General features: G+C 38.1%; 1 protein-coding gene across 1 annotated transcript; it reads right to left on the bottom strand.

The window, feature by feature from the left end:
* Positions 1 to 5,089: 5,089 nt before the first annotated feature.
* On the bottom strand, positions 5,090 to 7,423 carry ADAM29 (ADAM metallopeptidase domain 29). The gene has a single exon (XM_006082008.3). It carries the CDS (start codon positions 7,400 to 7,402, stop codon positions 5,090 to 5,092), a length of 2,313 nt encoding a protein of 770 aa, XP_006082070.1. The 5' UTR covers positions 7,403 to 7,423.
* Positions 7,424 to 26,838: the final 19,415 nt, after the last annotated feature.

The raw sequence follows: 26,838 nt of genomic DNA, 5'->3' as shown, positions 1-26,838 counted from the left end.
TTGGGACCACCATGGCTGGCCTGGTGGCGCAGGCTCACTGGTCCCGCCCCCCACCCACTAGTCATTCTGGAAGGTTGTCCAGAATACGCCTGGTCTATCCGGTCTAATTAGCATATTACTCTTTTATTAGTATAGACTAGAGGCCTAGTATATGAAATTTGTCCATGGGGACGGGGAGAGTCCCTCAGCCCGGCCTGCACCCTCTCCAATACGGGACCCCTTGGGGGATGTCCAAGTGCCTCTTGTAATCCGGGATCACTGGTTCCTAACTGCTCGCTTGCCTGCCTGCCTGATCACCCCTAACTACCTCTGCCTGCTTGCCTAATTGTCCCTAACTGCTCCCCTATCAGCCAGATGACCCCTAACTGCTCCCCTGCTTGCCTGATCGCTCCCAATGGCCTCTGCCTTGCCCTGCACCCGGGACCCAGGATTCCCTCCTCTGGTCAGTCACAGGCACCAGGACCTGGGCTTCCCTCCCTCTGGCCAGCCACAGGCACCCAGGACCCAGGCTGGCTTCGTCCAGGCTGGCCGCAGCCACAGGGGACCATGGGTGGGCAGCTTCACCTGGGCCGCAGCCACAGGCACCCAGGACCGTGGGGCGGGCGGCTTGTTCCTCTCCTGGGCCACAGGAGCATACTCAGCCACTGGTTCCTGGGACCATGGGGTGGGTGGCTTGTCCCTCTCCTGTTCTGCAGACAGCCTGGCTGGTTCCCATTCCTCTCTCCCCAGTGTTAAGTGTCTGAGCTGTTACAGCATGATAGTGTGAGGATGTGCTGACTATTTGCATATTAGCTCTTTATTATATAGGATAATATATTATTAGTATTATTTTAAAGAGTTAATTTTAATGATTTTACCCACATATTTACTCGTTCTTGTATACTTCACACCCACCTGCATATGCATTTTTCTTTCTGGTAAAAGGTTTCTCCTGATTGAGAAAGAAACATTAGTATTTCTTAGAGTGCTGATCTCTTGGCAATGATCAAGTAAATATGTTATGCCATTGTTTTATGCATTCAATTATTTTATGGAGGTCAGACATCTACCTTATGTCATTCTTTTTAGGATATGAATATTTTATCTCAGACTGCTCTTAAGATTTCTCAGTGTCTCTGCCTTTTTTTTTCCTAATTAAGGTACTTGAGGCCTGGTGCATGAAATTCATGCATGGGGTGGGGGGAGGGGATGTCCCTCAGCCTGGCCTGCACCCTCTCTAATCTGGGACCCCTGCAGGATCAAGCCTAACCTGCAGTCAGACATCCCTCTCACAATCCGGGACTGCTGGCCCCTAACTGCCTCTGCCTGACTGCCTGATTTCCCCCTAACCATTTCCCTGCAGGCCTGATCACCCACAACTGCCCTCCTCTGCCAGCCTGATTGCCTCCTAACTCCCTTCCCCTGCTGGCCTGATTGCCCCTAACTGCTTGCTCCCCTGCTGGCCTGATTGGCCCTAACCGCATCTGCCTCGGTCCCCGCCACTGTAGCTTTTTCTGGAAGGAAGTCAGACATTCAGAAGATGTCCGGTCAACCCAGTCTAATTAGCATATTACCCTTTTTTAGTATAGATTACATATTCCAACAGTTTTACTATATATATATATTATTAGGTGTGTGTCTGCGTGTTTATCCTGCTAGAAATTCTTTTCTTTTTAATATATATTTTTATTGATTTCAGAAAGGAAGGGAGAGGGAGAGGGATAGAAACTTCAATGATGAGAGAGAATCATTGATAGGCTGCCTCCTGCACGCCCCCTACTGGGGATCGATCCCGCAACTCAGGCATATGCCCTTGACCGGAATCAAACCTGTGATCCTTCAATTCTCAGGCCGATGGTCTATCCACTGAGCCAAGCTGGCTAGGGCTAGAAATTCTTTTCTTGAAGTAGTGGGATAATATGTTTATATACTTTTGGGAAATATCAGCCATTATATAAACCGGTGACAAGGAGTGAACCCACAACTCAGAGTGGTGCCCTTGATTGGGAATCGAACCCTAGACCCTTCGGTGTGTGGACTGACGCTCTAACCGATAGTCAGAACTATTACTTCTTTTTAATTCTTTTTCTTCTCCTCTGCTGGGACTCTAATGATTTCAGGTTTAGTAATATGCTCCATATGTAATATCCTATATTTAACATTTTTCTAATGTGTGTCAGTAATTGATATTTGTCACTGACTTTTCTTCACACAATGCAGCCTATAATTCAAATTGTTTACTGATTTCCTGAATTTAGATATTTTATTTTTAAGCTCTAGATTATGTATTTGATAACTACATAAATGTTAATTTTCTGGTAAAAAGACTCTACATTCTTTCACATAGTTTGTTCATTTTTCTTTCAGTTTTTCTAAGAGAGTAATCATAGGGATTTTTTGTTCATTATCTTCTTTTACCCTCTTGGATGATCTTTTAGATGGCTTCTCACTCCTCTTTTACTATCTTTGTTGTTGTTTTCTTATTTTGGCCAAAAAATTTCTGGGTACAATTACCTTTGACTTAAGGAATTTCCATATTTCCTCTATAAGATATACTTAGTGACAACTTCAGTACAATTAGGAATTGAGTTTGGTCATAAAATAGTGTAATTTTAGTAAAACACATATACCTAAATATACTTTCTATTGAGAGCCCATGTACCTCTATTTTCTCAGCTTTGAAAAATAATGGTGACTACATATGGATACTCAAATCTTGAAAAACTCAATTCTCAAACATCTATTCCAAGCTCCTTCAAGATCAGGCAAATGTTTTAAATGGAAAACAATACATATCTTTGAGGCAAGCCCCTTTCCACTAGGTACAACAGATTCTAGATATTTCTGCCTTTAAAACTTTTCACCTTTCTTACCAGCTTCCCACAGAGGACCTAAACTCAACAAATGTGTAGGGAAAACTAACTTTGAATTTGATGCCCTTATGTGTCTAACATCAATCTAGTACTCTTCTATAAACTAAGATGTTTTCTGGTTTCTCTTTCTTTAACAGAGACACACTGTATGGGCCAAACTTGATCCTTAATTTACTAGTATATTCAGCATTAACACATCCCAGGGAACAGTCATTTTTGTTCCAGGAGGAAAAAGTGCTAATAATTCAGCTTGTTTTCCCTTCTCTGTAATTTTTAAGTCTTCAAATTTTAATGTCTTTCACAACTCTCTGATACTTTCAAAGTATAATTTTAAAAATTTGACATTGTATACTTGTTTTCAGAAAAGTCACTTATCTACCAAGGCCTACCTAGACTTGGAAGTATTTTCTTTTTTATCTAATTTTAAAACCAAATAAACTCAGAAATTGGGAGATAACTGCTATTGTCATCTTGTCTTTTCTTATTTTGTTGGAAACTTGCTGTAAATTCAAGTAACTTTCCTAAGATGGTAAAGTAGTAAGGAAAAACTCAAACAAAAACTTTTGATGCTTTCTCCTTCTTGCTTTTTATTATTATTATTATTCTAAGATCAGTATTGTAACAATCACAATTCAGACAGAAAAGAGAAAACACATTAGTGATAGAAAACACATTTTAGAGGGACAGAATTAAATATAAGGAATTGGGAAAACAGGTATTGAAGAACAAAACAAGTTAGGAAGACAATGTGCTATTAGCTGGTTAGTAACCATGAAATACTAAGTATAAGAGAGCAATTTCATTCATGGAATTGAGGAACAAAGGAAAAAGGTTAGGGTTATATGAATCTACTAGAGGCCCGGTGCACAGATTTATGCACTGGTGGGGTCCCTTGGCCTGGCCTGCGCCCTCTCGCAATCCGGGACCCGTCAGGGGATGTCAGAGAGCTGGTTGTGGCCTGATCCCCACAGACCAGCCCGAAGGAACCCACCAATGCATGAATCTGTGCACTGGGCCTCTAGTTTGCATATAAGATCTTTGGTTAATCTCTTCCCGCCCTCCCCCCGACTCCCTTCCCTCTGAGATTCATCAGTCTGTTCCATGTTTCCATGCCTGTGGTTTCTGCTCCTGCATTGAGCGTCTGCCTCCTGGTGGTCAGTGCATGTCATAGCTACTGGCTGGTTGGCCACTCGGCCAGTTGCTTAGGCTTTTATATATATAGACTAGAGACCTGATGCACGAAATTCGTGCAAAAATAGGCTCTCGCAGCCCCGGCTGCCTCACAGCCCCAGCTGCCTCCTAGACCCACCCCCCACCCACACCCATCTTGGCCTGGCACTGCCCACTCCACCACCACACACCCCTGGCTCCCGGTTCTGCGGAGCCCCCTGATCAATCACCCTCCAGAGGGTGGCCTGGGCCTCCCTCTTTGGGGTGATCACGGAGCCCCCTGATTGATAGCTCCACTGGCCAGTGGCCTGGACCTCCCTCTGCAGGGAGATCATGGGGCGATGGTGGGCCCCCCCACCAATCGCACTGCACCCACCTTGGCTGGCCTGGCACCAGTGCGTGTCATAGCGTGGTCATCCAGATGGTCAGTCATTCTGCTGTTTGGCCATTCGGTCGATTTGCATATTACACTTTTATTATTATAGATAGGACTATAGGGCTGGCCTATAGATCTGAGACTCAGAACGCTGACAGTAGGTATTGCTAAGCTGATGCAGAAGATTTGGGATATTGCTAGAGAGCTCAAAGAGGACTCAGCACTCTGAAAGTAACATTAAACAGCTATGCTGATATCTCTCAGGCTGACAATGAGGTTGGTATGGAGTGAATTTTTTAAAAAAGGATATTGAACCTAAGTATAACTACAAGTGTAAAATCTGTTATTCAGGTAACATTAACACACAGGAAGCAAACAGATCTCCCAGATTTCCAAATGCCCATTCATTCTTCCCATTGCAGGGGACAAAATGGGAAGGGGCTTTGGAGCTGAGAAGTAGTAACTGAAAAACTGGCACACCATCCATGTGCCATGCCATTTCCAGGAAATATCAAGAAACAAATTGTAGGTAAAAAAAAAAATCTTCTAATTGTTTAAAATTAAAAAAAAAGAGTAATTAGAAACATTCTAGGAATTACCATTTTTAATGAATACCTGTTTGGATACATTTTTTGGGTACTGATTTCTTTTGTTTCCCATGTTGACTCTGGGAAAATAACATTTAGGTTGACTATGGTTGTGGACCTGGTCTTGAGGGTCTCGGTTGTGGAGGTGGAATATTTTGTGAGGGTGTCCGTTGTGGAGGTGGAATATTCTGTGAGGGTGTCCGTTGTGGAGGTGGAATATTCTGTGAGGGTGTCCGTTGTGGAGGTGGAATATTTGGCTTTGCTTGTGGCTTCATTTGAGGTTGAGGCTGAACAATTTGCTCTTTTTTCTTTGGTGTTCTCTTCATACAAAGACAAAAAAGACAACATAATAAAACTAACAACCAAAAAAGTGAAAACATTAAGATGTAAATCTTCTGTATCTTCTTTCTCCTCGGGGGTGGACCACTGTCAATACTACCTCCATGGCCTTGTATTAGGCAGTTGGGAGGGTCCCATAGATAGTTGCAATGGCAGTGATGTTTATTGTTGCAGATTCCCCTTCGATTACAGAATGTAGGTGAACAATTACTGTCCAAGGAAGATATATGGACACACTTCCTATGGATGCAGAGGTGTTCTTCACCACACTCTGTGCCATCTTTCACTGCACCTATATCAGGTGTGGTCATCCCAATGTGGGAGTCAGTACCCCAGCAGTCGACACCATTGTAATAAGTCCAATGCACAGTAGAATGATCTGTTAGAAGGGGAATTTCAGTTATGTTCTCACACTGAATCCTCCCACACAAGACATCCGACATATTACATTTTATATATGAAAAGTTTTGGGTACCACAGTGACCAAACCGGTCACCTAGAGTGTTTATTCTTGTGTAGCAACTGTAACTTGCATTCTTTGCCTTTTGGCCAAAAATCTGCTTACACTGTAAATTGCGATCATTACATCTCTTTTCATAGCAGTAAGCACTTTCATTACAGGGAATTCCATCCTCCACATATACATCATCTGGGCACATATGGGATGTTCCATTGCACCATTCTGGAAGATCACATTCATTGATTTCCTTCCTACACACATCCCCTGATGGTAAGAACTGGCAGTCCTTGCAACAAAGCCCATAAGCACAATTAGACCCCGAACTAAGAGTGCAGTTTGACATACAGCAGGCATCTTTTGAGCATTGCTGCAAAGGTCCACAGTCACACTCCTCTTCATCTTCAACAACACCATTCCCACAGCGTTTTCGGTTAAATATGTCACTTGTGTATATGGTGTAGAGCAAGCATTTTGTCTGGCGTAAGGAATAATCCCATAAAAAAGCATAACTACAATTGCTAAATTTAGTTATTGGTGGGTTATCATTATGCATTATACATTTATATTTTCCACAAGTACACAAAATACGATCATGAAACATACCCAAATTATGACCAATATGATGAGCCATTGCAATTCCCATAAGGCTCACAGGCTTTCTTGTAAAAGTAATAATTGCACAACTATGGCTTGTTCTACAGAGTCCTGCAACATAGCCTAAACCACTCATTCCTCTTAATGTCTTATGTATTAGAAGATGTGCAGTATCATGTGGCAGGCGGGAATAAAGGTTTGCAGCTTTCCAACGACAAAATATTCTCAGAGATCTCTTTACATCATCTACTTCAATGGGATTTTCTTTAGTCCACACCTCCATGCCAAACAATAAAACCTTAAGACCTATTTCCTCATAAATAGAATCTGCTATATTCACCATAACATATAGGTCTTCCTGCACTATTGAGACATTTTTGTTACTTTGGAGATAGAGAGTATTGTCAACTACCACTACTATTTCAACAAAGTAACTGTGGGGCCACCAGCCCTCATATGAACTTTGCTTCAGAGTAGAATTACCAATCTCTTGAAACTCAAATTGCTGTACAGTTTCCTCTTGCATAAAGCCAGATTTCATGGTTTGGTATTCAGTGTCCTCTCTGTCCATTTTATATACCAGATGTTCAAATTTGGAAGAAAAAATCATGGGCTTAATTTCATAAGCAATGTCATTTATCTGTAACAAGCCTCGAAAGCCACCAAAACAGGTACTGAGGGCAACCAGGGATTCTGGGTCCCCCTCCACATAACCATGATAGTAGCAGTCATTCTGAACAAAAGGCTGGTCCTCAAGGAGAGCGCCTTGATCGCTGTAGGTGAACACTGGAAAGTGTCTGGACAGCAAATGCTTCTTGACCTTCATGTAGATAATGTGTCTTTCACCCCCAAAATGCATACCATAACAGAGCCAGCCTGGAAACTTCATGCTAAGGCCAGTGCTTGTTATTTTCAAGGGAATCACCACTTCTGGAGGACTATGATGTTGAGGGTGCTCAGCCCAAGTGTTCCCAGAAAAGGACAGAAACACCCCAAGCCAGTGTAGTAGGAGCATGATCCTCATGTACAACAGGGTTTCAATTGTAGTAATTATGAAGCTACCATTATGGAAACAGAGACCAAGGCGGGCAGGGCTGAGTCATGGATGGTCTCCATCCTTATTCTCAGCTGGTCAATGTGCAGGGCTAATTAGGAAGGATTAGTCTTCTGGCAAAGTTGAATCATTAGAAGAACATCAGGACTATAAGTAAAACAAAAAGCAACATGTGAATGGGTGGTTATAACACGGCTTGGTGAGGAGAAAGGAAAAGGCATGCAATAAAAGAGATTAATGTTTTGATCAAGGAATGACTCAAGAAACTGCCTAGAATTTGCTCTTAAATATTGATAGGGCAGAGGGGTATTGAAAGTGTATAGAAGAATAAAAACTGGCCAGAGATTTATAGTTATTAAACCTGAATTATGGGTAAATAAGGATTCATTATATAATTCTCTAAGGATATGCATATGTGAATGTTTTTGTAATAGTTAGAACAAGAGTCTTATGGGTAAGTTAATCATATATCTCATATTGCTGAAGTTGTCCCAATTTACACATGTTAAATTGGCATAAATAATAGCACCTCTTTTTCATCCTCAAGTGATAAATTATTTGATATCATTATCTAAGATATATGTGTGTGTATATATATATATATATATATATAGTATAGATATATATATACTAAACATATATAAAATATTTTGATAACATTTCCTAAGATACATGTAATATATATAATATATATTTCAATACCCCTCTGCCCTATCAATATATATATATATATATATATATATATATATATATATATATCTTATTTTAAAATCTTTTTTATGGTACTTATACCTCCTAGAGCAAAATGTTTACTTTTCTTTTTCTACATTACTTTCTCACTAGACTTGTCAGACTGGAAGTACACAAGAACATTATTTGCATCCTTCACAAATGTTAATATCTCTTATAATGAGTAGCTTAATTATTTATATAGTAAATAATGGTAAATATATCTATACATAGTAAATAATGAATTTTTATTGTTCCATGGAGTATTACTCTAAAAGTGGTTATATTTGTTACATTTTTAATGTAGAAGATTATTCAACACCTGTGGCTAATTTAGTGTCTGAAACAAGGTGATATCGATTCAGTTTTTTCTGCATATACGCTCTAAATACAACTAATTACCCTGGAAATACATGAATAATTAAATGGAAATAAAAACTCTGAAAACTAAATAGAACAAAGATATACTGGCAGCTTACCAAGAAACAAAGATACAGAACCCAAATAAACAAAATCAGAAATTAAAGAGGTGAAGTAACAACTGATCCACAGAATTAAAAAAGGATTGTAAAAAAATACTATGAGCAACTCTATTCCAATAAACTGGACAACCTAGACAAAATGGATATATTCCTAGAAAAATACAATCTTCCAAAACTCAATCAGGAAGAATCAGAAAACATGAATAAGTCTATCACTACCGATGAAATTGAAGCAGTAGTCAAAAAAAATTCCAGAAACAAAAGCCCTGGTCTGGATGTCTTCATAGCAGAGTTTTACCAAATATTCAAAGAAATAACACTGATAATACACAGACTTTTCCAAAAGATTCAAGAGGAAGGAACACTTCCAAGCTCTTTCTATGAAACCAGCATTACCCTAATCCCAAAATCAGATAAAGACACTACAAAGAAAGAGAATTAGAGGCCAACATCCCTGATGAACATAGATGCTAAAATCCTCAACAAAATATTAGCATATCACATCTAGCAATACATTAAAAAGATCATACACCATGACCAAATGGGATTTATTCTGTAGATACAAGGCAGATACAATATCCACAAATCAATAAATGTAATACATCACATAAACAAATTGTAAGACAAAAATCACATGATTATATCAATTGATTCAGAAAAAGCATTTGACAAAATCCAACACCCCTTCCTGATAAAAACTCTCAGCAAAGTGGAAATAGAGGGATCATACCTCAACATAATAAAAGCCTTATATGACAAATCTACAGCCAATATCATACTCAATAAACAATACTAAAACCATTTCCCCTACGAATAAGAAAAAGACAGGGATGTCCATTTTCACCACTCCTGTTTGTCATAGTATTGGAAGTGCTAGCCATAGCAATCAGACAAGAAGAAGAAATATAAGGTATCCAAATTGGAAAATAAAAAGTAAAACTGTCATTATTCACAAATGACATGATATTGTACATAGGAAACTCTAAAGACTCCATAAAAAAACTACTAGATTTAATAATGAATTCAGAAACGTAGCAGGATACAAAATTAACACCCAGAAATCAATGGCATTTTTATACACCAATAATGAACTCACAGAAAAAGAAACTAAAAAACCAATCCCATTTCCCATTGCAACTAAAAAGATGAATATACCTAGGAATGAACTTAATTAAGGAGGTAAAAGACCTGTACTCTTAAAACTATAGGGCATTGGAAAAAGAGATAGAAGAGGACAAAATAAGTAGAATATACCATGTTCATAGATTGGTAGAATCAACATCATTAAAATATCCATACTACCCAAAGCAATCTACAGATTCAATGCAATTCTTATTAAAATACCAAAGTCATATTTCATAGAACAAACTCTCCAAAAATTTATATAAAACACAAAAAGACTCCAAATAGCTTCAGCAATCCTGAGAAAGAATAACAAAGTTGGAAGGATCACAATACCAAATATCAAATTATATTACAATGCCAGTGTTCTCAAAACTGCCTGGTACTAGCACAAGAACAGACATATAGACCAATGGAACAGAACAGAGAACCCAGAAATAGACCCAAGCCATTATGCTAAATTAATATTTGACAAAGGAGGCATGAACATACAATGGAGTAAGACAATCTCTTCAATAAATGGTATTGGGAATATTAGACAGATACATGCAAAAAAAAAAAAAAAGAAAGAAAGAAAGAAAGAAAGAAAGAAACTAGACCACCAACTTACACCATACACAAAAATAGACTCAAAATGGATAAAAGACTTAAATGTAAGATGGAAAACCATAAAAATCTTAGAAGAATCCATAAGCAGCAAAATATCAGACATATCTTTTAGCAATATGTTTACAGATACAGCTCCTAGGACAATGGAAACTAAGGAGAAAATAAACAAATGGAACTATATCAAAATAAAAAGCTTCTTCACAGTAAAAGAAACCATCAACTAAATAACAAGAGAGCCCACGGCATGGGAAATCATATTTATCATGTTCTCTCTGATAAGGGTTTAATCTCCAAAATATATAGGAAACTCATACAACTTAACAAAAGAAAGATAAATAATCTAATCAAAAAATGGGCAAAAAAACTAAATAAAACACTTTTTGAAAGTGGACATACAGAAGGCCAAGAGACATATAAAAAAATGCTCAAAGTCACTAATAATCCTAGAGATGCAAATCAAAATGACAATGAGGTACCATCTCACACCTGTCAGAATGGCTTTCATCCACATATTAACAAAGGACAAGTGCTGGAAAGGATGTGGAGAAAAAAGAACCCTCGTGCACTGCTGGTGGGAATGCAGACTGGTGAAGCCACTGTGGAAAACTGTATGGAGTTTCCTCAAAAAATTAAAAGTGGGACTCCCATTTGACCCAGTGATCCCACTTCTAGGAATATATCCCAAGAAATCAGAAACACCAATAAGAAAGAATATATGAACCCCTATGTTAATAGCACAATTTATAATAGCTAAGATTTGGAAATAGCCTAAGTGCCTATCAGCAGACAAGTGGACTAAAAAACTGTGGCACATTTACACAATGGAATACTACGCTGCTGTAAAAAATAAAGAACTTTTACCATTTGCAACAGCATGGATGGACCTGGAGAGCGTTATGCTAAGCAAAATAAACCAGTCTGGGAAAGATAAGTATCTCATGATCTCACTCATTATGACATATAATGAACAACAAAACTGATGAACAAAAATAGATCTAGAGACATAGGAAGAGACAGAAGGCAGAGGAGGGTGGGATGGGGGCGGGGAGCTAGGTAAGAGATTAACCAAAAGTCTTTTATGCATGCCTATAAACATAACCAATGGACACAAAAATAGGGGCTTGTGCTCGGAGGCGGGAGCAGGCTGGGAGAGGACAATGGGGATTAAAGGAGACATATGGAATACTTTGAACAATAAATATATTTTTTAAAAAGGACAGACTGGTTGGAAACCTCTCAATTTGAGGAATGGTGATAGGGTGACTTCCCTGGGTTTTCTATTAATTTCTTATGTAAATCCCAAACTGGGTGCTGGAAGTCTTTGACACAGAACCTTCAGCTGGTATGGACAAGAATAGTTTCCTCTCTCTGGACAAAAGAATATGAAAAAGACAGAACAAGAAACAGTAAGGTGCTCCAGCACCTGCTCTTGATTCATTCAGAATGGTAATTTCAAAGACTTATAGGTCAACCCAAAATACACGCCACCTTTTTGCACTGGTGGGTTGTTCAATCCACCTACATTGGCAATATAACAGTCCTGGCAAACCAGCCTCACCCTCATTCACTATCCAGGTAACTAGCTGACTGATCTGTCTGAAGATGCAGCAGTGAATTTTCAACAATCTAACCCAACCTCATCTATCCAACCATGGCAGGGAATTTGGAGCTTATATTAGAGATAGCAGTACCACTCAAAAAATCTGATATGTCCCATTCTGCTACCAAACAACATAAGGAGATCCAAACAACATCAGGAGATCCAAGCCTGCTGACTTCAACTCCTCTCATTTCGAGATCTGAACATGGCCTAATGATACCAGGTAGTTCAGGAAGGACATCAGACTAGATCAAGCAGAAGGAAGTATCAGTGGATTTAAAGATGGGTCATTGTTAATTATTCAGTCCAAGGAAAAATTAAAATGAATGAAAAATAATGAAGAAAGCAAGATGTTTAGAGAACACCCCCCAAGAAGACCAATGTAAACATGGTGAAAGTCCCAGGAAAAGAGAGGATCAAAAAGCTTATTCAAAGTAATTATATGTATACACATGTACAGTGTATCTCCCCAAAATGTATATACACACTTAACAGCTGATAGCTCAATTGATGTTTCTTTCTTTTCAGATTTAACCTATTGGAATCAATAATTATTCAATGTGTGTATACATTTTTTTGGATACTATATATATATATATATATATATATATATATATATATATATATGATATCTTATTTATCCATTTTATTCCATACCTTGGTTATTTTAAAAAATGCTGCAATGAACATAGGGGTGCATATACCTTTTATATGTAGAGAAAAAGGAACCCTCATTCACTGCTGGTGAAAATGTAAACTGGAATAATAACTGTGGAAAACAGTATGGAGGTTCCTCAAAAAATAAAAAATAAAAATAGAATTACCACATGATCCAGCAATACCTCTTCTGGGTATCCATCTGAAAAATTTGAAAACATTTAAAGATGCATGTCCCCCATTGTCATTGCAGCATTATTCATGATGGCCAAGACATGGAAACAACCAGTGTCCTTCAAGAGATTATTGGCTAAAGAAGATGTGGTACATATATATCATGGAATACTACTCAGCATAAGAAAAGATGACATACTGCCTTTTGCAACAACATGGATGGATCTTGAGAATAACATGTTACTCATTTCTTATTTCTTATTGTTTATAGTAAATATTCTAGCAGATGTTTGTGATACCTAATTGTGGTTTTGATTTGCAAAATTTTCATCAATTTTGTTTATTTAAAAACAGTTCATAGTTTCACTAACTTAATTTCTTAGCGTAGGCATTTATCGCTATGAACTCCCCCCTTAAAATTGCTTTTACTGAATGCTACAAATTTTTATATGTTGTATATCTATTTTCATTTGTCTCAATATAGTTTTTTTATTTCTCTTTGATATCTTTGTTGACCAATTGTTTCATCAGTAGTATGTTATTTAATTACTAGAGGTCCAGTGCACAAATTCGTACACTAGTGGGGTCCCTCGGCCTAGCCTGTGGGATCAGGCCAAAACTGGCTCTCCGACATCCCCAAAGGGTTCTGGATTGCAAGAGGGCACAGGCCAGTCAAGGGACCCCACTGGTGCATATTTGGGGCCTGGGAGGGATGCAGGAGGTTGGCCAGCCAGGGAGGGACCACAGGAGGGCTCCAGGGTGTGTCTAGCCCATCTCGCTCAGTCCCTATCAGCCAGACACCAGCAGCAAGCTAACCTACCAGATGGAGTGTCTGCCCCGCTGGTGGTCAGTGCATGTCATAGCGAGTGGTTGAGTGGCCTTTGCATATCATTAGCATATTACGCTTTGATTGGTTGAATGGTCAACCAGTTGACTAGACACTTAGCATATTGGGCTTTTATTATATAGGATTGTGACAGAATTGAACTACAGTTTACATAATTAACTCTTATTCTGGGAGTGGATACTGGTGGGCCAAATGGATGCTAGGTGATATCCTTGGCTACCATCCTTAAAGTAAGGATCAATTTAACTAGGTCAAAAGCGAAAAATGTATGTGATCTGAAGAGAAACCAGAGCAGCAACATATCCCTGTCCAGTTTTTGGATAATAGCCAGTAGGATTTTGTACTGCCAACTGAATATCAGTTGTGAGGGACCAGCCAATGATCAATTTTTGGTCAAAATGCCCTCATGGATTTGTTAAGTAGAAAATTTTTCCACCACTCATCAATAATAGTCAATAAAATTTTGTTTCCTCACTAATGTTGATTGATTACAGTGGGCAATTTGTCCTAGATGTGTGGGTAATCTGTGACAATTTTTCACTATTTCATTTGAGGCCACAAGCAGCCACTCTAAGTTGGAAGATATTATTTCCATGTAATAAATTCCTTTTTCTGATTGTGGAATCAAAAGCTGGCATTGTATAATATTCCATAATATTCTCTTTGAACTTCTTCAGAGACTGATGATACTGGTGTCTATCACTATTGAGAGGATTGGGATCTTGGTGAAGGCAACCTGCTTGGAACAAAGATCACCCATAACTTTCCTTTTTGCTTTGATATCTTTGAATGGGCTTCTATATTGAAAATAGCCAACTTCTTAGAAACCATTAGAGTTATTCAAAGCCTATAATTTGAGGACGATTTTAAAGTAGGAGTCCTACTTAGGTAAGTAACTAGATTTTTCTCTAAAGCTTTCAGAAGTGGAAGATATCCCACTATTGTTGCACATGTAATCCTTCTTTTTATTTAGACAGGAAACTATTGGAATCAGATCCAATTCTGTAACCTGGGTAGATTTTTGTATCTGGAAAGGAGTCATATTATAATGGTGAGTTGAGATCCATTGTAATGTATTCTGTATGATTTTTTTCTGGTTTCGTTTTTAAAATATGACCTATAAGCAGACAAGATTAAGTCTAGATTTCTAGGCATGTTTTAATAAACTTATTACGGGTGTTTTAATGAATCTATTCAATTTTTAAACAAATGACAGGAAGCCAAGAGCTTCCCTTCTAAGGAAGAAGAGAAGTAGGATTTAAAGTATCACAACAATGAACAGAAATGCAGGAGGGAGAAAGAAAGAAGACTTCATAGGAAGTAAGCCTGATTACTGGGAAATATTGCATGTTTTCAGTGGACAGAAAAAATTGACAACATAAACAACCATTAAGTTTAAGATAGACCCTAAAAGACATCATGTTAGTAGAAGCCTCCACTAAGGTGGCAATTGCTGCTACCAGCTTTCGAACTGTGTACAGATCATTAGAAAAACAATTGTATGACATTGATCTGTGAGGAATCCATTCAGTTGAGTCTGAACACCAAGAGCTTGTACAAATCTCTTATGCATAAATAGATCACGATCTTTATAAGGTAGGACCATAGTGAGAGGTTGCTAAGGAGCTAATTTTTAAAGCACAAAATTCCTGTTCATGCTTAAATTCCCAGGTAAGAGATTTGGTTAACAAAGACCCAGTTAAGTTATATAGTTTTGGCCAGTTTCTGAAAATCAGTGTGATAAGCAAAATGCTAAAATCACCCCCTAGACCGGCTGGCATGACTCAGTGGTTGAGCATTGACCTGTGAACCAGAAGGTCATGGTTCAAATTTCGGTCAGGCTTGACCTCCAGTGTGGAGTGGCAGGAGGCAACCAATCAATGATTCTCTCTCATCATTGATGTTATTATCTCTCTCTCCTCTCTTCCTCTCTGAAACCAATAAAAATATAAAAATAACAAACAAATAAATAAATAAATAAAATTACCCCCTAAATTCCTTTGAATAATGTTCATACCTTTGTATAATCCCCTCCCCTTGTATGTAGGGTCTATAAACATGGTAAATGTCACTTGTGGGATCAGATTTTTGTTACACCACAAAGGTAAAAATATTTTACAGATGTAATTGAGGTCTTTAATTAGTTGACTTTAAACGATTCAAAAGGGACATTATTCTGGGTGAGACTGGCCCAATAAGGTGCAAGCCATAAAAGCAAGAGACTCTTCTGCTGACTTCACGGAGAAACAGCTATAATGAAGGCTGCCAGTTGAGAAAGGCAGCCACCTCACTGCTGTAACCACAAGGAACTAAATTCTATCAATAACATAATGAGCTTGGAAGAGGACCTCGGGCTCCAGAAAAGACCTTCAGTGTGGCTAATACCTTGATATCAGTTTGTAAGACCCTGAGCAGAGGGTTTATCTGGGCTGCGCCTGAAATCCTGACCCAGGAGTGTTGTGACATAGTAAATGGATGTTGTTTTAAGCACCTAAATTTGTGCTGATCTGTTGTGTAGCAAATGGAAAGAAATACACTTGGGAACCCATTTTCTGCTACAACCAATGAGGCCCAGAAATCATCTGTGTGATCTCTTAGTTACTAACCTGGGAAAATTCTGAATTGTTATAATTTTTCAGGAGTGTGAAATTTACCTCAATGGCATAAAGTATGCCCCAAGTAATCACTTTACTTGACAAAATTTTTACTTCTATTCAGAAAGTATTGGAGATAGAACAATAAGTAGATAGATGGAATCAGTTATAGAGCTCATATGAAATTTACAGTAGAACAAAAGGTGGTCAAGAAGATAAAAATAAAACATCGGGAAATGTAAGGGTCTGGAAAGTTCTAATTAAGGACTTTATTGATTTTCCCAGGAGGAAGCAAAGAAATGATTCTTTGAATATAAAAGATGCAGAAAGAACAGAAAACAAATTTATAGCTTTAAAACATTTAGCTTCATGGTATACCAAAGTTAAAAGAATATTTGGATTTGGTACCACAGGGAAGTAGGGAATAATTATTAGATTTCTACTTCTGAGATTCTGAAAAAATATCTAACCCTGCCTTTGGATATTTTTTCTTTTTTTAACTTGCACAATAAAAATATTACACAGAATAGTACATTTCTCTATTATTTTTTTCATCTTATTGATTTTAGTACTTGTTTTGGTTTTGGTTGCAAGTCTGGGTAGATATTTGGAGAATTCAGTATTAAACTGATAGGTTAAGGCCCTGACTGGGTAGCTCAGTTAGTCAGAGCTTCATCCTGACTTGCCAAGGTTGTGGACGCAATTCGCACATACAAGAGTCAACCAATGAATGCATAAATAAGTAAAACAACAAATTGATGTTTCTCTTTCTCTTTTCCCCTTTCTCTCTCTCTAAAACCAATAAATAAAAATTTCAAACTGATAGGTTCAGCCCAAATAATATTCGAAAATCAGCATAATTTATGTCCAGAAGTATGATTACTTCTTAGACCTCCAGCTTCTATTAAGAGTACAGGTAAATCAATGTTTAAATTATCTATGACCTGATTATGATCAAGGCATCCTCAGGACAGTTCAGGAATAGGCCATCAGGAGAGCACATTTTAAAGTAAATCTCCTGCACCACCCCATTTAGTTAGTGGATGTGATGTCACAAAGAGGAAAGAATGTTTCTCAGTTAAAAGTCTGAGGGTGACAGTGGGCTGGGACATGCAAAGCATATAAAGGTCATTGAAGGCTCAGGACAGTTGTTGGCCCCCAGGGAGAGGTTAGATAGGAATGTCAGGATATGAGACAGTTGTCATAGGGTCCGTTAATAAAAAAATTACAAGACTTTCATTTAATATTTAGAGAAATTGACCCTTTATTGATTTTTACAGAAAATCATAAAGGGAAATTGGTCTCTTGGTTTCCCTCAAACCCCCAGTGAAACTTCATTAACTCCCTACTTTATTGTTTTCCCTTCTGTTTCTCAGCTAAAACAGTGCAACTGTTTTTCCGATACTCTTCTGTTCCATGTATAAAATTGAGGAATTAAGGAAGAGTCTGTAAGAAAGATTTTGCAAGGACAGCCTCCTGTTTTGGCTAAAAAGGATTTAATGTAGCTTTACTATCACAGTCAAGTTTATCTTTACTCTTTTTCTGTATGAAATTTCATATTTAATCCTTCACTTCTTGCTACTCACCAGAAGGGATCTCCCTCGCATCTCTCCCAGCTATATGTCACTTTTGTTTTTACTCGAATCAGGTGAGTCTGGTGGTTGGAAGCTAGAGAGGAGGGATCATTCTCTGGCGCTCTGGTGAAGCTGCAGTGCTAAGCAGGTACTGTAAACACGGGTCTCGGATGTGAGGCCTTCAATAACGTCCCTGCTCTTCCTCCACAGGTGATGCTGGGCTTCACAGGTGCCTGCTCTTTCCAAGGCCTGGGTTTTTGTTTTTTTTTCTTTTTGTTCTTTTCTCACAACTACAGTGGGTTCCCATCTGTGGCCTGAGACACCAGGTTTTGAGGACTTTGCCTATTAAGGGTTTGTTATTATGGGGCAAATAGAGAAGGTGAGACAGGGTGGATATTATTAGGCCGTGGAGGATGTTTCACTCCCAGACAGCACCAGGAGAGAGGCTTTCTTAGGATTTTTTTCCAATCTTTCCCAGAGGAAAAGGGTGCAAACTTACATTTGCACGCGTCTCCATGTGGCTTCCAGCTTCCAGCTTCCATGTTCACCCACACTCAGACTTTATCAATTAATTGAAATCTTCTAGTTGATTCTTCCTACCAATTTATATGTGACTCAGCATCTTCTGTCTCAGGGAGCAAATTCTTGGACTTCTGTCTACCTGAGTGTGCTTTTGACATTCTTGGTTTTGTTTCAATTTTTATCCATTGCAACATTCATTGGATTAATGGGTTAATTGGATTAATCATTAATTTGCATTAATTTTTTTTCTTGATGGAAGGGATGGGGAAACACTTTCTAGTTATCCACATCTCTGAGATGAGATTGTTAGAAGCATCTCTCACCGACACCAGAGAGGTGTTACCAGACAAGACAGCTCCCTGAGCCACTGGAAGAGGGCTGTCCTCTACCTCAATCCTTGTCTTCTTATATAAATAAATTTATATGAGATACCTTGACTGCGTTGTGAAAAGCCAATTTATTAAAGCAATTAAAGCATGCATCTTTATGGAATAAAGCAAAAGCCAAGCGAACCTCTATATCTGGCTTATGACACACAGACCAGCTCTCAGCTAATCCAAAGAGCAAGTTGGGTGGGGGTCTAAGGCATTATATACCCTCCTGTCTATAGGTTTCAAAATTCCTGAGACTATTTTGGTATAGATTAATTCTCAAGGCCCCCCCCCCTTTTTCTTTACTTTGTTGTGTGGCCTTCTCAGAATTTATGAGAAGCACTTGGCAACTTTATCTTACCAAGCCTTTCTACCGCTGGCTTCTCTGCTCTATAAAACAGCCCCCTTTTTTTTTTCCTTTCCCCTTCCCACCTCCCTTTCTGCATTCTCTCATTAGGGAAATTTTTTAACCATTTGCTCTGTGTCTTTAACTGGGGAAGATAATAGTTTGTTAGTTACAAGATGGCTGCAAATTGCCCACACTGTTTGGCCTTGTTTTAACTTTTCTCTCTCAGTTCCTCCTGCCCTGGAATCCTGTAACAAGATCAGAACCTAGCAGCTGGTTTTTATGCAATTCTCCTACCATTTTGGCTGAAGTAAATCTAAAGTATTTTTTAATACTGTGAATTAAACAGAGCCATTTTCTCTGGAAAGTCAGTTGACCACTACCTGTGTACAATAGTTGGGATATTATAATAAATCATAGAATAAATTAGAAAATAATACTGAATTCTAAGCTTATGTTTCAATTTTTGCATGATATTATAATTAATTTTTATGAACAGGAATGCTTATAAATCAAAATAATAACTCACATCTTATTAATTATATGAGTCATAACACTAATTAAAAAATGAATTTGTTTACATGAAATCAGCAATAGTGTTTTTATAGTTTAACTTTACATTCCATATTTGGTAGTAGGTAATTTGTAAAAAATGATTCTATTTATGAGGGTGTTAATCCATACAATAAAACTTTAAAATTTATAACACCATACAACTCAGAGTTTGACTAAAATGCCAACCTCAATAACATAAGGTCATATTAGAGGGGGAATCATTTCAGGTTGAAATTATTGGCAACACACTGAGAAATATTCCTACTAATTCCAGCACCGAATTACATTTTTATATACATCTGTATACATATAAATATCTGTAGATCTATATGTCAATCTCTATATATCTATCTGGTTAATTTTTATGAGTTATTCTCAGGTTAAACACATAGTAATCCAAGTAGGGTTATATTTCCCTTTTCTTAAATAATTCAAAGCAAAAAACTATTTCACTTTACTTCTCAAATTTGACTAGCCCACAGGCTTATCTAAAAAGCCAAAGGCAAACAGAAGAGGTGTGTGTGTGTGTGTGTGTGTGTGTGTGTGTGTGTGTGTGTGAGAGAGAGAGAGAGAGAGAGATCTTACTTAAATTATCAAGCCATGTCCAGTGTTGGTTTGTGAGGTTGAGGAATGTTTAAGTGGACAGATATCATTTTAATTAGTCCTGTTGTGATACTAAAATATTTATAAAAAGTCCCTTCCTTGTTATAATATGTGGCCCAGAGTAACACTAAATATAGTGAGCAGTATAGTTTATTTAAATGTATTGTCCAACTTACTTAAAACATATCCTCATTTAAATTTCAGAAGAAACATACTGTGTTTAATTTTTTCTTGTTAAAAATTCATAAACGTCTGTCCTACAGGAAGAATGAGTAAGAAGCATTTCATAGAAATACATTTTTTGATGTCACATACAATTAAGGCATCAGCAATCAGTCATCATTATTCTAACAAATTTTAAGAAAGCCTATTTTCTCCTTTTTTTTAGCTGAAAGTCATCCCAAACATCTAAACACTTAAAACATTCTGGTCCCTAAAAATGCATAAATGTCCAAGGTCATCACAAGCAATTATCGTGAGGAGTACGTCACCTATTCATTAGCAGCTCCAACAATTAATTCCTATGACCCAATTTAACATTTGATTTCTCTATCTCTCTCTGTCTGGATGATGCTTACCAGCTGATATCTAAGTTTAGTATTTAGCAAGGTTATTTTACACAGGTCAGCCCAGATTCTGCTTTATGGAGAAGTAAGATTGTTATAGTAACAATTAATATTAAGATATTTTTACTTTTAAAACATCTTTGAATATCATAAAATGAGGACTTCAACTGAAGAAGGAAAAAAAAATAGAATTAAAACTCAAAGGAGGTATTTCATGTAGGGTCTGGCCTGGCCTAAATGAACCTGGGAGCAGAAAAGTTGGTTACTATCAGGGAACTGCCAAGTCTTGAGCATATTTATTATTAGAAATTAATCAAAACATGGTCTGTTCTTACAGACTCCTCTTGGGCAATCAAAGCGTGCCTTCTTTCCTGGGTTATTCTTCCTTTTCAGCTTCAAGTGTCGGTTTTGTAAGAACATCTTTCTGCATATTGACCATCTACTGTAACAACTTTCACTTCTCTCTTACATTGCCAACTCTACATGGATAGCTGAAATAATAGATCTCTTAGTCCCTGGGTAACAGAGAACAGGAACTTCATCCCAGAGAATTAAGTGGAAGATAGGACAAGGGTCTCAAGGTCTGGGCAGTTCAAAATGCTATTTTCTTCCTACTGAAAAAATGTAGCAGTGTTTTGTAGATGCAGCTGTAAACAGGATGATCCACAGGAATCCACGGGATAAATGTGGCCAACTGCAGAGAAGAGATCAACATGTAACTGACCAGATTATACAAGCAATGGCTAAGCCTCCCTTCCAGGAGCCAGAGCTTTGGATATCAACCCAGTCTCCTTTACTTGCTGCAAGTAAATAAAACTTCCATGCCACAACTACATCTTGTTCTTTTGTAATTGTTGTTAATCCTTTCCCAAGAATATTTTTTATCATTTATTTTTTTAGAGAGAGTGGAAGGGTGTCAGGGTAGGAGAGAAAGATAGAGAGAGAGAGAGAGAGAGAGAGAGAGAAACATCCATGTGAGAGAGACATATCAATTGGTTGCCTCCCACACGTGCTCCAACTGGGACCGGGGATCAAATCTGCAAACCGGGTACATGCCCTTGACTGAGAATCAACCCTATGAACCTTTAGCGCTCTGTCCGACATTCTAACCATTGAACAACACCAGCCAGGGCCACATCGCATCCTAGATAATAAAACCCTAACATGCAAAACGACTGAACAGCGGAATGACCAGCACAATGACCAGTTGCTATGATGTGCACTGACCACCAGGGGGCAGACACTCAATGCAGGAGCTGCTCCCTGGTGGTCAGTGCATTTCCACATGGGGAGTGCCACTCAGCCAGAAGCCGGGCTCACAGCTGGTGAGCATAGCGGTGGTGGTGGGAGCCTCTCCTACCTCCCCTGCAGGAGGGCAGTAAGGAGCAAGGAGTTTCAGACTGCGAGAGCCCCAGACTACAAGAGGGATGTCTGACTGCTGGCTTAGGCCCAATTCCCATGAGTATCAAGCTTAAGCTGGCAGGCGGACAGGCCGGGCTGAGGGACCCCCACCCCCGTGCATGAGTTTTGTGCACTGGGCTTCTAGTTCTTAATAGAGCACCCCAAGCAGTTAATCCCTTAAATCAGGTAACAGGATTATGGAGTTATTCCCCAATATGACTTGATAGTATTAACCTGGCCTATTGTTTGTGATTAAATCAGCATGTTGGCAATTATTATACATATATATGTATATATATTTCCAATTCTTAATCAAATTAGTATACACTAGAGGTCCAGTGCACAAATTTGTGCACATTGAAAGAAAATTAATTAGAAGAAATATTTTAGAGGCTGGGGAGGGACTGTGGGAGGACTCCAGGGCATGTCTGGCCCGTCTTGCCCAGTCCTGATTGGCCAAACCACAGCAGCAAGCTAACCTACCAGTCGGAGTGTCTGCCCCCTGGTGGTCAGTGTGTGTCATAGTGACTGGTTGAATAGTTGACCATTTAGTCAACCCAGCGGTTGGACACTTAGCAAATTAGGCTTATATATATAAGTATATATATATTTGCAGTTCTTAAACTATAAATTTGAACACATATTGAAAAACAAAAATATCTAGTTCTTATAATAGAGGGGCCCAATAAGTGTTTCATGAACATAACCAAAATTTTGCTATCATGAAAGTTATAGCAGTCATTACTATAGAAAAGAGTTTTCATTTATACATGTAAGAGATAAATTATAAAAGGTTTTTATGATGAAGTTCAATACTATAACTTTACAATATGAAAGAGTAGCATCTTTTGACACTTTTTTCTTACCTTTAATCCTTAACTGTAGCTGTTCAATAGTTTTTGAAGTATTGCAGAATAATAACATGTCATTTAGAATAATTTTAATGTTTAAAAATAAGTTTAAAATTTTAATTTAAAAAAATATTTTTCTCCACTTGTATTTTATGAGAAAATAATAGCTCAAATATCAAAGTGCAAAATAGCTATTATTAGAAAAATATAATGCCCCTAATCTGTACTTTTGTGATATTTTTAATGAATACATAAAAAAGAAATACACCGTATACAGTAATCAATGATTTTTAGTTACAAGATAACCAATATTGTTAACATGATGCAGTATCTTATTTAATTGCTATCAAATGGATTTGTAGCTTTTTCACCTAACATCTTGTACCACAAAGTATTTTATTCATAAACCATGTGTTTCACTGAGAAGACTAACAACACTAGGACTTAGAAAGATTTCTTTTTTAAACAGAAACCTTTGAAAAATAATGATTTCAATCAATTAGTTGACTCTAGCAAAGTCCCTCCTTTTGAAGAAATGTTCCAGTTAGTATACTTCCAACCAAAATATTTAATATTGAACAGTGTTTAGTGTTCAATGACATTAAGCCTGTGCTGACTGTTTATTTCTTAATTCATTTTTTTATAAACTTTCACAGGAACAAGGGAAATGGTTGAGTGTGGGTGTTTCAATCAGGTTTTATCTAAATAAATGCCTTGATATCCAAGTCATGTAACTGAAGGAAAGCACTGAGAGATTACCAACTAAAATATTTTCTAATCTAACCAAAATTAAAAAAAAAGCAATTTTGGATGTGCAAAATATTGTTTCAGTTATGATATTCAATATTGTTTTGTAGAGTTAAATTATGTAGTAATAGCAGATGCAGTGTGTTTTTTGAAATTAATTAAATGTATTTGATTTAAAATTATAAACTATAAATAATAAATATCAGATTAAAATAGAAAATTGCACTGTATAAAGAGAACACAGATCAAATAACTACATAAAAAATAAGAAGATTTTTTTTGTTGTTTTTAAAACTGGCTGAGCATTGAACCAGTAGGTCATGCTCTGATTTCTGGTCAGGGCACATGACTGGATTTCAGGCTGGATCCCTAGTGTGGCATCCGGCAGGAGGCAGCCAATCACTGATTCATCAATCATTGATGTTTCTATCTCTTTCTCCCCCTCTCCCTTCCTCTCTCTGAAATCAATAAAAACATTAAAAAAATTTACATGTCTAGCCCTAGCCAGTTTGACTCAGTGGCTAGAGTGTCAAGTTCAATTCCAGTCAGAGGCACATACCTCAGTTGCAGGCTCATCCCCAGCCTGGCCCTGGCTGGGACATGTGCAGGAGACAACCAATCGATGTGTGTCTCTCACATTGATGTTTCTCTCTGTTTTTCCCTCTCCTTTCTACTCTCTCTAAATATCAATGGAAAAATATCCTCCAGTGAGGATTAACAACACACACAAAAAAAAGTACACGTCTAATTCCATGAGAATGTTCAAATCAATTATGGATCATCAGTTAGATAAAATATATTAAAAATAAAAAATAAGTAAAAAGATATTATCAGAATAAAACCCATAAAATTCACAAAGGATAGCAAACCAACCAACCAATTATAGTTTTAAAAAATTAAATGTTTCTGAGTTTTTAAATTCCAATGAATAGACAAAACTGTTAAGGAACAAAAATTTAAAAATCATCAGATGTTATGCTTGAAGGGAGGTGTTATAATGTAGTCTGTGTTCTTATAGGAAAAAAAGTCATCAGAAATTGACAGATTTAAATACACTATAGTTATGTAGGCTCCAAATACTCAGTGAATGCTCACTAAATGGCATATGATAATCACCACAGACGATGATACATGTTTATAGGATACATTTAAATGCTAATTTAAATACATTTACATTTGGAACTAGAACTCTCCTGTTTTCAGAATAAAATAATTGCCTTAGCAGTTGCTCATTAGTGGAGCGTTAATGAAAATAATAGGGTTAGGCTATGATTAAATCTTTGTTTTGCACTGAGTATAGCTTAGTGTTGACACCAAACAATTGTTACATGTAATAAAAACACTTTTCAAAAATAATGTTAACTCCCAATGCCTATAAATTTGCAAAGCTCTTAATGCTTGTCTCTATAGTTTGTCAAAAATAATGTAACCAGTCCTAACCGGTTTGGCTCAGTGGATAGAGCTTCGGCTTGCGGACTCAAGGGTCCCAGGTTCGATTCCGGTCAAGGGCATATACCTTGGTTGCGGGCACATCCCCAGTAGGGGGTGTGCAGGAGGCAGCTGGTCGATGTTTCTCCCTCATCGATGTTTCTAACTCTCTATCCCTCTACCTCCTCTCCGTAAAAAAATCAATAAAATATATTTTTTAAAAAAATAATAATGTAACCAGAAAGGGACTGGGCCTGGAGTGGGTCTGTCTTGGGCCGGCTGGTAGTATGTGGGTTCTTGACTTCCTGCAGGAAAGATTTCATAATACAAATCCAGGTGATTTTGAGAGTTTGTTTATTAAAGCTGGGGGCAGTTTAACAAGGAGAAATCCAGCATAGAAGAAGCAACAGGAGAGAGGCTGGGAAGGGCTACTTTGGATCTCTAGAAACTTATGGGAAAGAAGTGAGTCAAGGCGGGCTGGGGAGCCAACTCCCTGGAGAGCCAGAGAAAAGTGGGCCTTGGAGACAGGAGCAGGAGGTAAGCCCAGGACCAGCTGCTGCTACCCATGGCAAGTCCCGTGGGGACCCTTAGAGTGTAGGAGACACACAAAAAAATTACTGGAAAAGAAGATTCAAGTTTTATCTGCTGTCAAAGGCAGGGATTTTAGGGGAGGTCTCAGGGGAGGATCTCAGTAGAATATTCATCACCTTTTTCCAGGTGTACTGGTCTCCACCGATGGGTCAGCACCAGGGCAGGGGGTTATTAGTCATTGCAGCTGGTCCTGGTCGCCCACCTAGTTTAGGCCCGGAGCTGAAATACAGCTGAACTTAGATGTTATCTCTAGGGAGGAAAGGTCAGGTGGGTCTAAACAACAAGACCAGTGATATGCCAGGCGAGGAAAGGCCACCCTCAGGGCAAAGTCTGGTGCCAATTTCACCCGTCCCTAGGCACCGGAGGCTCTCTGCTCTGGTGACCTTCTGTATCTGGCTGTAAATTGCTCGGCCAGTTTGTTCAGCTATCTGTCTCAGTTTCCCCATTCGACTTGCCAAGGAATTTTTGTAGCGTCTTATTATCCTGCCTCAGATATACACAAAAATATTGATCGTATTAGTGTTGTGAAAAATAATATAAATGGAGGCACTTTAAAATGGAGTCGAAGCTGCCATCCCAGAGGAACTGCCTTGCAGGCCTTCTCAAAACTTTGGAATGTGAAAATAGGGCAGTGATGGCGAACCTTTTGAGCTCGGCATGTCAGCATTTTGAAAAACCCTAACTTAACTCTGGTGCCGTGTCACATACAGAAATTTTTTGATATTTGCAACCATAGTAAAACAAAGATGTATATTTTTGATATTTATTTTATATATTTAAATGCCATTTAACAAAGAAAAATCAACCAAAAAAATGAGTTCGCGTGTCACCTCTGACATGCGTGTCATAGGTTCGCCATCACTGAAATAGGGCAAAGTTACCTTTAGATTGGGCCTAAGCAGCACTGTATCCCAAACAACTGTTCACAAGGACAATAAGAAAGCAGATATTATGACTACTGGGCTGGAAGCTAAGAGTATTCTTTAGAATCAGCCTCCCTATCTGCTTCATCGGCACCTATAGAAATCCCTTCCTTC

Source organism: Myotis lucifugus, unplaced genomic scaffold (assembly GCF_000147115.1).
Source record: "Myotis lucifugus unplaced genomic scaffold, Myoluc2.0 scaffold_1, whole genome shotgun sequence".
NCBI lineage: Eukaryota > Metazoa > Chordata > Mammalia > Chiroptera > Vespertilionidae > Myotis > Myotis lucifugus.
This window is presented reverse-complemented; position numbering and strand designations above follow the sequence as displayed.

Coding starts and splice junctions, on each gene's coding strand:
- ADAM29 (XM_006082008.3), bottom strand. CDS start 7,402: ATGAGGATCATGCTCCTACTACACTGGCTTGGGGTGTTTCTGTCCTTT.